Source organism: Lichenostomus cassidix, chromosome 17 (genome assembly GCF_008360975.1).
Source record: "Lichenostomus cassidix isolate B80296 chromosome 17, HeHo_3.0, whole genome shotgun sequence".
Classification (NCBI taxonomy): Eukaryota; Metazoa; Chordata; class Aves; order Passeriformes; family Meliphagidae; genus Lichenostomus; species Lichenostomus cassidix.
Genome location: NC_139497.1, coordinates 5,396,018 through 5,410,360, shown reverse-complemented (window position 1 = coordinate 5,410,360; position 14,343 = coordinate 5,396,018). Strand labels below are relative to the sequence as shown.

Genomic DNA, 14,343 nt, shown 5'->3' with positions numbered 1-14,343 from the left:
GGCGGGGCTTAGTGAACGGTAGGGTTCGGGGGCGTGGTTTAGTGTTCGGGGCGTGGCCTGATGCTGGGGCGGGGCGGGGGCGGGGCTTAGCCCTCAGGAGAGGCGCGCTGAGGGGCGGGGCCGGGCTCAGCCAGGGGAAGGGCTCGTGTGGGAGCGGCGGTGTCGCCACTCCCTCGCAGGGCGGGCCGGGGCGGGCCCTCCTGGCATCCCCCTTTCCCGGGCAGCGTTTCCAGCCGGAGCGTTTATGCGGCGCGCGGGGAAGGGGCGCCGGGGCCGCCATGTCGCGGCTGCACCAGAGCAGGTCGGTGTTGGGGTCTGTGTAGCGACTGGGGTCTTTCCCCTCCGCTCCCTGCCGGGGCTGCGCCGGGCGGGGCCGGGGCTCTGGAGAATCGGGGGCTGTGAAGGGTCGGGGGCTCTGATGGCTCTGGGGTTGCCCGTAACAACCCTGCTGACGCCCGCGCTTGCGCTCCCCTCAGGATCGCGGACTTCCAGGAGGTGCTCGGCGAACCCACGGTGGCTCTGACCAAGCTCCGCGAGCTCTGCTTCAGCGGTGAGTGCCGCTGGGAGCGGCCCTGGGCTGGGGAGGGGGCACCGGGCCAGGCGCTGCCCCGGGCTGGTACCGCCGGACACGGGGTGCCCTGTGGGGGACACTGTGGATAACCCCGGCAGCGGCCTTGGGGAAAGAAACTTCGTGGCCTTCGGGGAGGAAAAATGCTGCCAGGCCTGTTGGTGAGGTGACATCAGCAACCCGCGGTGAGAGATGGGCTAACGTGGTTATTTCTCTGCCTGGTGTTCCACAGGAATTCCCTTTGATGGTGGGCTGCGGTGCCTGTGCTGGAAGGTGGGTTTTGCTTGGGGTGCTTTTCTTTCTTGCGAGTGGTGCTTTGGGTTGGTTAAGTACATGTAGCATTTTTATTGGCGCTGAAAGTTGTAAACAAACAAACAAACAATAAATCCAGAGCCTAAAAGCCACTAGAAGTCAGCAGTAATTTGTGGAGCTCAGCACTTTGCATGTGAACAGCTTCAGTTTTAAGCTAGCAGTGCATTTTGGTCAGGTTAGCTATTGATCAGTCCTACAAATAGCTCTGTGTTGAAAGCCAGTCCCTGAAATATTCCTGACTGTTGCTTGGCAAAGTACTTGGCTTTGTGGAGAAAACTCCCAGTATTTTCCAAGAGCCAGTTCGAGCCACTGTGTTTGCTTTGTTCATCTTGCAGGTGTAACAGCTCATTGAATACTAATTCCTGTTCATCTGTCTCCTCTGCAGATACTCCTAAACTACCTCCCTTTAGAGAAAGCCTTATGGAGCTCTTTGCTGAAGAAACAGAGGTGAGGACATTGGTGCTTGTCCTTTTATTTCCAAAGATATCTGCAGGGAAGGAGAATAGTCGTTAAATAATTCAGTACTTTCATAAAACAAATTGTTCTAGTGTGTAATGTGCTGTTCTCCTAGCCTGATGGATTGACCCTTTCAGCTACACTGAAGAAAAAATCATGCCTTCTGGCTGAGCAGGGTGGGACAGAGAGATCTGTTTGAGCCCTGTGTGTTCACCTTGACCTTATCTTCCTCATTGCAAATTCCTCTTTTCTTCCTTAAGGGATCTATATTCCCAGTTCCTAAAAGAAATGATTATCCAGCCTGGGATTGCCAAGGCCAACCTGGGTGTTTCAAGGGAAGATGTGACCCTAGAAGATCACGTAAGTGTTGTGTTAAACCTTTGTGCTGCAGAAAATTCCTCAGAGCTATAAACTGTTGTTCTGGAGTGTGGACCCCTGGGCTGCTCCTGGCTCTGTTACCAACTGTTCTGCCTTGCCAGAGGGAGGGATGGTTCCCAGCTGCCAGCCTGGCACTGAGATGTTGGTAGCCTTGAGTGTGAATAGCACCAATAGCTCTGTAGAGAGCTGTTTCCAGCTGTGCACATCCCTCCTCCTGCCCTTTAGGGCTACCTGCCCAGGCTGTGGGACTCCTGGGGCAAGAGGGAAGCTCACAAGAGGTACCTGGAGCTGTGAGATGCTCCCCTCGGAAGTTGGGTCTGCGAGTGGATTTGGAGCAGGCTAATCTGAGTAGAGGATAGAAAAGAGGCAGGAGAGTCAGGCTGGACTGTAGTGTGGAAGGCAGGAGTTGATTATTTCTAGTAATGCTGCAGGGTTGTTATTTTTTTAACAGGCTATTGCCTGCATGCCTTGGCTTTCTCCTTCCCTGAAAGTGCTGTTAGGAGTGTGTGTGTGGGAGGAGTGAGTGAAGTAACTGATAGAAGAGACTGTAAAATGATACAGCTGCTCCCGTGACCATCCTGAGCATTTACTCCCCTGCAGTCACCTGCCCCACTGTGATCTCTGGAGCCTTGGTGGTGTAAAACTGGCATGTCTGTAAAACCACACAGGCACGTCACAGTGATCTTTGAATCTCTTGGAATGTAGCTTGTTTTTTTCATGGTTAGTTGTTAACTTTGTGTGGATCTTGGTGTGGAGAGAAGAATGTGTGTGTGTAGGGGGGAGTTAAGTTTATCATATTCAGAAACTAGTCAGATGCAGAATACGTTGTTGTTCATGGAATATATATTTCCTTTTTCCTGGACACAATAGTGGTGCTTAATCATCCTTGTCAGAGCTAAAAAAGAGGGGGTACTTATAAATCATAACCACAACATCAAAGTACTGGGTGGGTGGGTAACTCTTACCCCAAGTCCAAAGACCATCTCCACTGTACAGGTTTGGAGCTGCAATCAGGAATCTTGTTGACATGCGACAGAATACCTGATTTGGGAACAAACTCTTAAAGAAACACATGAAAAGGGATTGAAAATGTGAGAGAAAAAGTGACCCTGGTGTGCTCAGACTGTGCTGGTGGCAGAGGGACAGCAGAAATGTTAAATCACTGTATGTTGACTGAGGATTTTGATACATGTGAAAAACACACTTTTGTTGTTTCTGTTATTCTTCAGCCTCTCAATCCAAATCCAGACAGTCGATGGAACACTTACTTCAAGGATAACGAAGTGCTCCTCCAGATAGACAAAGATGTCAGGTGTGTGAGGCACAACTCAGGTTTCTGAACCCAAGAGGTTTGGGTAACAAATTGTACTTTGAAAAGGAAGTTTAATATTAAACCAAAGCTCCCACTCAACATGGGGCAGGCACTTCCTTCTTGTCCCTGATTTCCTTCTGTGTCCGTCCTAGGAGGCTGTACCCTGACATGGCGTTTTTCCAGCGCCCCACGGATTATCCCTGCCTGTTAATCCTGGATCCCCAGAACGAGTTTGAGACGCTGCGCAGGCGGGTGGAGCAGACCACGCTCAAGTCGCAGACAGTGGCACGAAACCGTAGTGGGGTGACAAATGTGAGCTCTGGGCTGGGGCTGTCCTTGTCACAGGGCAAGGCCTCAGAACTGGGAAGGGGAAGGGTGGTTCTTGGGCTGTTTTATGTTTCTCTTTCTGCTTGTGCAGAGAAATAAAGAAAACACCCCAGCAGATACTGAGCATTCTAGGGTATGGACACTGTAGAACTAGTTGAAGTGCCTGACAGACTTCAGGGAATCATAGGTGTATTTAATTTTAAGGATTGTTTTTACCTGACTTCTGGTGGAATTTGGAGTCACAAGTTATTTTATGCTTGACATATGCTTTCTGTATGGGAACAAAACACTGAAGAGTTAATTTACTATTAATTTATTATGAAGTTCCATAGTCCTCTAGAACTGGATCTCACACCTGCATTTAGGAGAATAGCTGAGTATCTGTTGAAATGTGTTTCCTCTTTCACAAGTGTCACAGCACACGTGCCCTTGGGGAAGGTGGCTTCTCCCACAACCATCGATACCTTCCCTCATACTACTAACAAAGAAGTGGAACTGCTGTGGTTTTTACTGTGTGAGATCATGTGGTGCAATGATTCAGAGGGAACTGTCGCTCCACAGACTTTCTTTTTCAGGGACAGCCAGCACCAGGACTTCCCTGCTTGTGTACTTGCAGAGTCACTTGTCTTGGTTTACCTGGTGTAAACTGCCCAAATCTTTTTGGGGGGCCTTTGTGTGTTAAAAGCCATGCTTGGCACATGTGCTAAATGATCTGTGCCAGTTGGTTATCCTGATTCAGCCTTGTTTTCCAGGTGAGCTCCCCTCTTAAAACCACCCCCAGCTCTCTGAGCGAGTATGAAGTTCTGCCCAACGGCTGTGAAGCTCACTGGGAAGTGGTGGAGCGGATCCTGTTCATCTATGCCAAGCTGAACCCTGGGATAGCCTATGTCCAGGGCATGAATGAAATCGTGGGGCCTCTTTACTACACCTTTGCTACAGACCCTAACAGTGAATGGAAAGGTGAGGGGCCCTTTTGGCTGCTCAGCAGTGGCTGTGGTAACTGCGAGTTCTCTGCATGGCATGAGGAGTTTTGGGGAATTGGAGCTGAATGGGCTGGGAGTAGTGAGGACATAGGAAGTGAGGATTTTTGAGCAGTTTTTGTTTATTTGTTAAACTTAAAATCCCTTTAGAAGCTCTTGTCTCCTTGTATTGCATATAGATGGAAGGAAAATAAAGAATGGAAAGGGAGGACTTTGCCTCACAGGAACTCTGAGGGTGTGTGCTGGTGGCAGATTATGTTCTTGTGCATAGATAACTGTTTTGTGACCTGATGTCATGAAGACCTTGTGTTGCACACAGGGTCAGTATGTGCAGTGGCTTTGTAGACGTTTCTAGATGAAAAAAAAAACAACAAATAAAATAAAAGGTTGTCTAGCCTTGACCCAGACCAAGCAAGCCAAGATCTGGTGGGATCTACTCCTTAAATCCAATACAGCAACCAGATTATGCAGCAAGAGCAATTTTATAGCTCTGTACTTCTGTCAGTGATGCTTTCTCTATTCCCCTATGTTCTTACTTTCTTTCCTCAGAACATGCTGAAGCAGACACATTCTTCTGCTTTACCAATCTAATGGCTGAAATTCGGGACAACTTCATCAAGAGCCTGGATGATTCTCAGTGTGGTATTACCTACAAAATGGAGAAGGTGTACTCCACCCTGAAGGAAAAAGATGTGGAGCTGTATTTGAAACTGGTGAGGAGCCAGGTGTTTCTCTGGGTCTTGGGTGGGATGCAAGGAATGGAGCTTAACAGTGCATGTGAATGTCAGACAGTTTTGTTAAACTGCTTGAGTAGAACACAGAGTGTATGAAGGGCTTTGTGTGTGGGGCAGAGAGACTCTTATCTGTGAGCTGAAACAGCCTCTCCTTGGAGTGAGCCCAGAGCAAGCTGACACAGCAAGGCTTCCTCCCCTGCGTGGCTCTGATAGCAAACAATGGTTGTTGCACAGCTGCCAGCTGGAAGTCTTGAAGGGACTTGGCCATGATCCTTGGTCACCTGCATAGTTGGAGCTGGAGTCTTTACTCTCTTGTGATCAGGCAAAACACAGGTTTTGCTGTAGAGCTTTTCAGCATTTCAGGTTACAGAAATTTTTTCTGCCTTTAAGAGCAAAACAAAAAACATTCCCCATGCTGCACACACACACTTCCATTGCCACTGGCTGCCCTGAGAGCACTGAATTAAACTGCATGGAGCTCATTCCAAAGGAAAAGTGAAATCCAGTGAGCTGGATGATCCCACACACCTAATTCTACTGTTCCCCTTCATCCAAAGGGTTTTGAGTGCTTTGGGTTTGTGTGAGTTTTGTAGAACATGTAGAAGGCAGCTTTCATTACAAACACTTTCAGTCTTGTTCAGTCAGCTATTCTTGTTTCTTCAACCGTGACCAAATCACACTGGGATAAATTTCCATCTAGAAAAGTCAGGTTATGTTTCTTTTATAATCCAAAAGATGGTTTGTCAGCACAGTGACACAGCCCACAGTGTTGGCTGGTAGCTGATTCAGTGGGGAGAAAAACTGCCTAATGTTTGGCTGGCAGGAAATCATCTTGGCCATGCAGCAACTGGTCCTTAAGAATATCAGCAGAATCCTGAACTTGTTTGACCTTGATTAAATTTATGGTACCTTGCATTTAACATCAGAAAACAGGAAAGCTTCAGGTTAAAGGTGCTTACAGCATGTTTTACGGACCATCAGTGTGAACTCTGTTCATCTTTGTTTCTCTTTGTGAATAGTAAACCTTTTGATAAATACAGGGGTTCTGGAAAGGAGAGGAAATCCTGACAAACAGTGCCTGTGCTAGCGGGGGAGGGCTGCAGCTTTGCAGATAAAATGCTGTTCAAATGGGAGCTTTAAAATTACTTGGCAGGTTTAACAGAACACAAATAGTGCCTTTAGGGAGGAAAGCTTCCTTTACTCCATGTTGTGGACAGAGGAGCATTTTCTGGCTTGGCTGTAGGTGTGGTGTGCAGCTGCACTGAAAATCTCTTGATCAAGGTTGAATGGGAGAGTCTCCAAAGGATGCAGTGGTTTTCCTGCTGCTGCAGGATGAACTGGGAGCTTAGAGCAGTGTTGGGGAGGAGATGGGGATGGAAACATGGGGTGCATCTCTTGCCTGTAGGGAACTGGCCGGGAGCACGTTTTCATTGTTTGCCTGGTGCCTGTCTGACAGCAAGAACAGAACATCAAACCGCAGTTCTTTGCCTTCCGCTGGCTGACGTTGCTCTTGTCCCAAGAGTTCCTGCTGCCAGATGTCATCCGTATCTGGGACTCCCTCTTTGCTGATGACAACCGTTTCGATTTCCTCCTGCTCGTCTGCTGTGCCATGTTGACGTAAGTACAGTCATAGCCTTCCTGTTCTTCTCTTCCATGGATCCAGGAGTCTTTGGTAGGCATGTGTTTGGGCATCTGGTGAACAAGTTACAGGTTTTAAAGTTCCTTTGTAAAGAGTCAAAAGTAGCTGGAATAATTTCCATCTTTCAGACTCATCCGGGATCAATTGCTGGAAGGAGACTTCACTCTGAACATGAGGCTGCTACAGGTAAGAATTAAATAGAGTGGGTGCAGGGAGCAATTGGAAAAGTCTTAAAATAGTACTGTGAGAGAGGATGACAGTATGTGAGAGGGTGGGAGGGTATGCCTGGTTCAAGACAAGTACCACATTTGTGATGTTTTCATGCAGGAAAATATGCAGGGATCTTACAGCACTCTGATTACTGGAAGTGGGAGTCTTTTGCATGTGCACCCTTTCTAGCGTACAGAGAAATTATCATAGATTGGAGGTTTCTAATGTTCCTTTGATTTGCAAAAAATTGCAATAATTTCAAGCGAAGATGTAAAACCTTATGTAACACTGTTAAATTTTTTTGGCCAGAGGTTTCTGTTTAGTTCTGAGATCGGTGAGAGCCTGAGGTTGGAAATGCCTGCACTGCACAGTTGGATATCTCAGGTTTGCCAGTTCCTGCTTTGGGTTGTGCAAGATACTGGCTTTGATAAGGCTCTCTAGCTTGAGGAGAGCCCTGTGGCAGGCCAGTTTACTGTGCCCTTGGAGGACAAAGTGAAAAAAAAACCAACAAACCTTCTTGAAGGGTATTGAGCTTTGATCAGTTACAAAACAGGAAACAGTAGCTGTTAAAGGAGTAACTGAACATTGGCAGTATGTTATAATAGGCCAAGAATGTTGTCAAGGTTTGCCCAGCTTAAGCGAAAAAATCTGTATCAAGAATACTGGGAAGTCACTGAAATCCCTTGGTTTCTTTGCCATAGGATTATCCAATCTCTGATGTTCATCTGATTTTGAAGAAGGCAAAGGAACTTCAAGATTCCAAATAGTCTTGTGGATCTAACAAAAGGTGTCAGAGAACTGTGTGGCAGTGGATCCCGGGAGATGCCCCCATGCACTGTGGTGCACTAAAGCTCCTACTGCAGGACTTCAGGTTTTGTTTGGGCTACTGGCCACCTTGAAGACTTCCTTCTACTCTATTTATTAGGTCAAGGACTGATTATTCCCCATCTACTTGGGTCCTGCACTCCAGATTTTTCCACATCTAAAATGCCTCTTTGCTGCCAAAAGCAGTTCTTTGTATCTTTTTTTTTAATGACTTTGAGTCCGGGGAGAAAGAAACCTTCTGTCTACATATCCCTGAAGGGATGGACTCCTGTATCATGGAAGTAACACATGGAGTAACTTCTGATAGGGAAAGGACAGACTTAAGTCCAGTGAATTTTGGTGGGTGAGGATAGAAGGATCTTCCTCCTGTGAACAGAATGTATTCCAGTGAAGTCACACATTCTGCCGTTCAAGTAGTTTCTGGATTCTCCTCCCTCATGTCTGCACTTGGCCATCCCTGAGGCATGTGAGAAAGAAGATTGCATCAATTTTTGGTGAAGGTCACCTGGCAGTTTGTACTTGTTTGATTGGGAAAGAGACTTGGGAAGCTGAGATGAAAGGGCACGGTGACAGCTGGTGGCTTTGTGCACTCAAACTGCCTGAATCCAGAACTGCCTTATCAACAAGGTCTCCTTGAAAGCAAGACTGTGGTGGTTTTAATCCCCCAGTGAAGTGTAGTTCCAAGTCAAGCCTTACTACACACAGCCTTAGAGCAGGATTGTTGCTGCAGGGTGGCCTCACGCTGCTTTCCAGGCTCTGAAGTGGAGCATATCCAGCTACAATCTGGATTCTGAAACACAAGAAATGTGCAATGAAGACAGTATTTAGGGGCTTATACAGGCACAGAATTGGAGTTTTCTGCCTCAGTGGCTTAACTAATACTACCTTGCATTAAGGTCTGGTCACAGTAACCTTACTATTGTCTCACAGTACTTCTTGCCAGGAAGAGACAGTTCTGATCTGCAATGAGAGTCCTTCTCTAGCACAATCCAGCAGGCATACAAGGATCTGTCATGAGCTGACTGCTGGGGCTGATTCACTGTTCTGTCCTGGTCCTGTTGGATTCACAGTCCTGAGCTGGGCACTTGTTCTTCCTGAGAGGAAAACTGCTGCACTTCAGATACGGTCGAGTGGACTCAGGTGAACAGGGACTGAGACAAACCACAGGGAGAACTGACCTGCCACAGTGTTGAGCTGAGCAGAAACCCTAATCCTCAGAGGGAGAAACTGCCAGCACCCAGGTGCTTGTGTGGTGCAGAAGCTCTTAGTGAACACTAATCCAACGTGCTTTTCCCTTTCTTTCTGTGCTGCGCTGGCTCACCTCTGCTGTTGGACACTGCAGTTTTTGGTATTTATGGGTGTTGATTTGTTAAAGGTCAGTCAGTCTTTGTAACAAATGCTTAAGCTGCTGCTGGTCTAGACTTGCCCTAGCAGGAGGGATGCTGGCAGCCTTCAGCTTTTTTTTACTGGTGTTATTTCCTTCACTGAAGGCCTTCACAGGCTGCAGTAATTCTCACCAAGGTGCGTGGGGTGAGGATGGCAGGACAGGTTGGTGCGTGTACCCATGTTCTTACTGGCAATCCCAAGCAATCTCTGCCTCTTGAGAAGATGCTCAAGTACCACTTGTGCAGCCACGTGTTGCTGCTGTGTTGCAAGAGCAATTGAAGGTTTAAAGCAATCTGTAATTAATACCTGTGGCAACAGTATCCCTCTCTGCTGCAGTCTTTTCTTGAGGGTATAGTTTTCTTCCAAGAAAAACTGAACAGGTAGAGCAGGACAGCTGTGTGATGAAGCATCCTGGCTGCTCTGATGGATGTTCTTTCTGAGCTGTTCCAGGTATTGTCATGGCCTCAGCTCTTGGGTACCTGCACTAGGGAGGCTTTTGGCCAGACCTCATGTGGTCAAACAGCCACCTGGGAGGTTCTCTACAAATGTTGAACCAGAGGGTCACACTCCTAAGCAGAATTGTACCTGCTCCAAACACTTCTGCCTCAAAACTGCTATAAATACTGCTGTTGCTTTCCCATTCCGTGCACAAACTCTGCTCTCATCTCCCTGAATACCTGTGCTGGGCTGTTCATTCTGGGTTCCCCTGGCAAGTGCAGGGTTTCCTTATGCTGGAATTTCTCACTGGTAATGGGAGCATCCATGGGTGTTCTTGCTCTGAGCAGCTGGAAGTCTCCTTAAAGTAACCTGAGGAGGCAAATCAGGATAAAAGCATTGCTTGGAGATGAACTTCTGCATGTTTTCAGCATAGCTTTGGGCCCTGACGGTGACCTCCCACTTGGGGAAGGCACGGGGAGGTGGCAGTACAGATGCCATGCTGTCTTCTCCCTTCCTAGGTGTCCAAGGGCTCATGTTATGTCACCTTGCCTCAGGGGGTGACAGTGAATGCTTTTGAAAGGAGTTTGCAGAGGTTTAAAGGGATACGATGAGAGATTTGGCTGCTGGAAGGGATCTCTGGGATAAATTCTGTAGCCTTATCCAAACTATGGCTGCCAAACCTATTGAGTTTTCTTCTTTGGGGAGAACTTGCAACAACTTTGAAACATCCAGACAGGCTGTTTCACACATAAAAAGCTGTTTTATATTCGTACTTACTTCCTTCCTGTGTGGTAGAACTTCTGTCCTGCTGTTGAAAGGAGTAGTACTTTTCATTGTCTTGGGACATCCATTTCTTTGTTCCAAGACTTTCTCCTTTCTTTAAGAGCAAAACCAGATTTTCTGGGGGGACAAAAGAAAGTCTTAATCTTTTACCAGATTTTGAATCTCCTCATGTTTCCCTTGGCTTCATTCCTCAAAGGCTTTTGGTGATTTATTTTTGTTGTTTGTTGAAGTGAGATACTTAACTGGTGTTTCCTTGCTTGTGTGGCCAAGTAACACCTGCTCCAGCCTTGAGATGTTTCCACTTCTGGTTTTTTATAATCCTGACCTGCTGCAAGAGCAGAGACATTGGCTGAGACATTGGCTCCCCAACTGATCTTTGGGGAGGTGTTAGTCTGGGGTGCCTTGGGGACCCATTATCTCACAGGAACCTGAACAGAGGATGTTTAAGTAGCTCTTACTGTGTGTTCCTCACAGACAGGACTACTGCCAGGCAGGGAAAAGGGAAATCATCTTCAACTGGGAGGGAAAACAAGACACTCTTGGATGTGGGAAGAGATGAGCCTTCCCTGGGAAGGAGAGGTCTGCTCTACCTGCACCTCGCTGGAGCTCAAGCTTTGGGGAATTTTGTGGCTTTGTCAATGAGGCAGATCAAGCTATTGGCGGTGGTCACTCAGGCAACTGATCTTGAGTTTCTATTTCGTGACCTAACCTAGAATTATTCACACTTTGGCATTGAGTAGAATGAAGGCCAGAAATTGATTTGGGGGAGTCTGGGGTGTTTGGGAATTAGAGGCTATGTTTCCTTAAGGAATATCAGTGACTTTGTTTTAGCTGTTTGGAGCACTCTTCTAAAATGTCCTTTCTCCAAAGAAAGGAACAGGTAACACTTTTCCCCCCCACTTTGTTTGGGAAGAATTGCCAGAAAAGGGTGTAGTGAACACTTCATCATTCTAAAATGATGCTTTTATGCTTCTTTAACACTATTTTTATAACCTTAACTAAACGGGTGTCTGTGCAAACCTCTCCTGTTGCTGTGACTCGGAGTTAGGGCTACTCCAGGTTCCAGCTGCTTTGTCCATAGGTGTAAGAGCAGCACAGCGAGCTGCCGAGAGCCCTGGAGAACCAGCTTGTTCCTCCACCGCCATCTCCTTCCCGCGATGGTTTTGCTTTGCCTTCCCCAGGCGCGGGAGCGGTGCCTTTTCTCCGGGAACACCTCGCACAGGTGCCGCTGCACCTGCGGGCGCTCTCGGTGGCGGTGGGAGCGCGGGTGCCCCCGCCTCGCTGACCGCTCTGTCCTTCTGCCCCGTCTCCCGAGGCGCTCTCTCGGCCGCGGGCCGCTCCCTTACCGCCGTTCCCCGGGAAAGCGGTTCCGGTTCCCGTCCCCCTGCCCGCTCCCGGCGCGTCCCGGATCGCGCTGTCCCCGCCGCTCACCCCGTGCGCGCTCTGCCTTAAAGCGGCGATGCCGCCACGGCGGCCCGGCCGCGGGGGGCGCAGCCGCGGCCCGTTTAAGGCCGTGCCGGGTGCCACGGTCGCACGGCCATGCTGCGGGCCCGGTGGGCGCTGCCGCTGGCGGTGGGCGCGGGGCTGGGGGCGGCCCTGGCCCCCCGGGACCGCCGGGAACACCGGGGCGATGCGGTCGAGGGACTGCTGGCCCGCCTGCCCGTGCTGCCCGCCGTGGCAGCGGCCAACCTACCCGCGCCGCCGGGCTCGGGGCGCACCGAGCTGAGCAAGTACGGGCTGCCCGGGCTGGCGCAGCTGCGGAGCCGCGAGTCCTACGTGCTGTGCTACGACCCGCGGAGCCGCAGCGCGCTCTGGGTCATCGAGCAGCTCAACCGGGACACGCTCAGCGGCGCCTCGGACCGCGCCGCCTGCGACTTTCAGGAGGACGACTCGGTGCACGAGTATCACCGCGCCACCAACGCTGACTACCGCGGCAGCGGCTTCGACCGCGGGCACCTGGCCGCCGCCGCCAACCACAAGTGGAGCCAGAAGGCCATGCGGGACACCTTCTACCTGAGCAACATCGCCCCGCAGGTACGGCCCAGGGCCTGCAGGGATGGCCGGAGCTGCCCGCGTTCAAGGGCAGAGGGTGCTCCCTGCGGGAAATCACCCGGGAGTGTCGCTGTGTTTGTGCCTGCAGCAGCTCAGGCAGAGAGGGGCCAAAGTCACTCGGAGGTGCCGTATTTCCTGCTAAATATAACAACAGGGATCCTACAAATTCACCTGCCTGTATGTGCCTCTCAAGCCATGAAAGAGGATCCCCGTTCAGTGCAGCTCCTGGCAGGAGCAAAGTTAAACAGGCAAAAAAGTCGTGGGCTTAGGCAATGGGTTCTGTCCTGGGTGTGCAAACCAGGATGTCACAACTCCTAAAGCAGCGGTGATAGTGGAGATCTCATATGGAAAGTGCTTGAGGCACTGTGAGATGTGTTACAGAATAGGCAGGTGGTGTTACTTTCAGCAGGGAGGAAATACCACAGTGACTGATTACTGGTTGTGTTTCTAGAATCCTCATTTAAACCAGAATGCCTGGAATAACCTTGAGAAGTACTGCAGAAGCTTGGCAAAACACAATAGGAATGTCTATGTCTGCACAGGACCCCTCTTCCTACCCAGGTAAACATGAGGGCTGAGCTGGGATGGCACCCACAAGATGCATTGTGCTGGCAAACAAAAGCAGGCTGAGGTGCTCCCAGACAGGAGGGATCTGCTAAGGCCCCTCTCAGTAGATGAGACGAGCTGTGCACTGAGGTTCTGTGGAAAGGTACTTTTTTAGGATTAGGAGTAGTTTATGTATTTCCCATTCAGATGATTATTTCAAGAGTAAAGGTGTATAACCAAGTTGCTTTTGTTTGGAGCCCCTGACAATTCAGTAGATTACTAGATTAGACTGCAGACCCCATCTGTGCAGAATAAAACTTTCAGGTTCTGTTTTTCATGGATTACTTCTCTGCTTAAGGACACAACTTTATTTTCAAAGATCTCCACATAGCACTAAAGAGCAGCTGTCTCATGTTGAGATCTCTTCAACAGCAGGAAATAGCCTGGAAAGTCTGTTAGAGACAGCAGGGAGGTGATTTGGGAGCAGCCCTAATGCACAGCTCACCCTCACCATGTCACATAGCCTCTGCCCCAGCGATGTTCACAGCCCTGCTGCAGGAGCAGAGCTGCTGCCTGCTGTGGGTGGGGGCTCTCTGAGGGGGTGTTGAAGGACTGAGGGGGCGGATGTGGCACTAAACTAGAAGGTAACCTGGGATGTTGCTGTTGGTGCAGGATGGAGGCTGATGGGAAGATGTATGTCAAGTACCAGGTGATTGGGAAGAACAACGTGGCTGTCCCCACCCATTTCTTCAAGGTACTCATCTTGGAAAAGGAGAATGGGGAGATTGAGTTGCGCTCCTATGTGATGCCCAACAGCCCCGTGGATGATAAAATCCCCCTGGAACGGTTCCTGGTTCCCATCGAGAGCATCGAACGAGCCTCAGGGCTCCTCTTTGTCCCCAACATCCTCAAGAGAACAAGTAACTTGAAAGCCATCACAGCTGGAAAGCACTGAACCCTCACTAGATAAATCCAGGTAACCCCTGGCAAGGGACTGGCAGTCACCCTCAGAATCATAGTTCCTTATGCAGTTGTAAATGTGGGAATTAAGAATCAAACCTGTGCTTCTCTCTACCCTTCCCCTTGTCTTGTCTAACTGAAACACACACAACAGTCTCCTGGGGGGTCCTGCAGGAGACTCATGGACACCTGACACTAGCAACTCTAGGATTTGCCCCTTATCCTCGGCTGCCTTGGAGCTGTGTGAGGCTTATTAAGGCACAAAGGGAAGTCGCTAATTGTTGCTGGGAACAATTGTAGCAGGGAAGGAGAGGAGCAAGATGGGTGCCAAGGGAGGAGAGGAGAAGTTCCTGCCTTCCTGTGGCCAAAGAACTGTTTGTTTTCTTTCAGAAGATGGTTTTAGCAGTAAAGCTTTGAACACACATGCTATTGGTTGT

General features: G+C 49.3%; 2 protein-coding genes across 2 annotated transcripts; both read left to right on the top strand.

Annotated features, from left to right (window-relative positions):
- The first annotated feature begins 122 nt into the window (after positions 1-122).
- On the top strand, positions 123-10,639 carry TBC1D13 (TBC1 domain family member 13). Its single transcript, XM_085077084.1, has 12 exons — positions 123-301; positions 477-550; positions 801-841; positions 1,266-1,327; positions 1,597-1,696; positions 2,944-3,026; positions 3,179-3,338; positions 4,106-4,313; positions 4,883-5,046; positions 6,524-6,684; positions 6,835-6,892; positions 7,618-10,639. The coding sequence occupies exons 1-12, from the start codon at positions 279-281 to the stop codon at positions 7,681-7,683; spliced, it is 1,200 nt and encodes a 399-aa protein (XP_084933210.1). The 5' UTR covers positions 123-278; the 3' UTR covers positions 7,684-10,639.
- Positions 10,640-10,788: 149 nt separating this feature from the next.
- On the top strand, positions 10,789-14,328 carry ENDOG (endonuclease G). Its single transcript, XM_085077087.1, has 3 exons — positions 10,789-12,382; positions 12,852-12,961; positions 13,619-14,328. The coding sequence occupies exons 1-3, from the start codon at positions 11,888-11,890 to the stop codon at positions 13,899-13,901; spliced, it is 888 nt and encodes a 295-aa protein (XP_084933213.1). The 5' UTR covers positions 10,789-11,887; the 3' UTR covers positions 13,902-14,328.
- Positions 14,329-14,343: the final 15 nt, after the last annotated feature.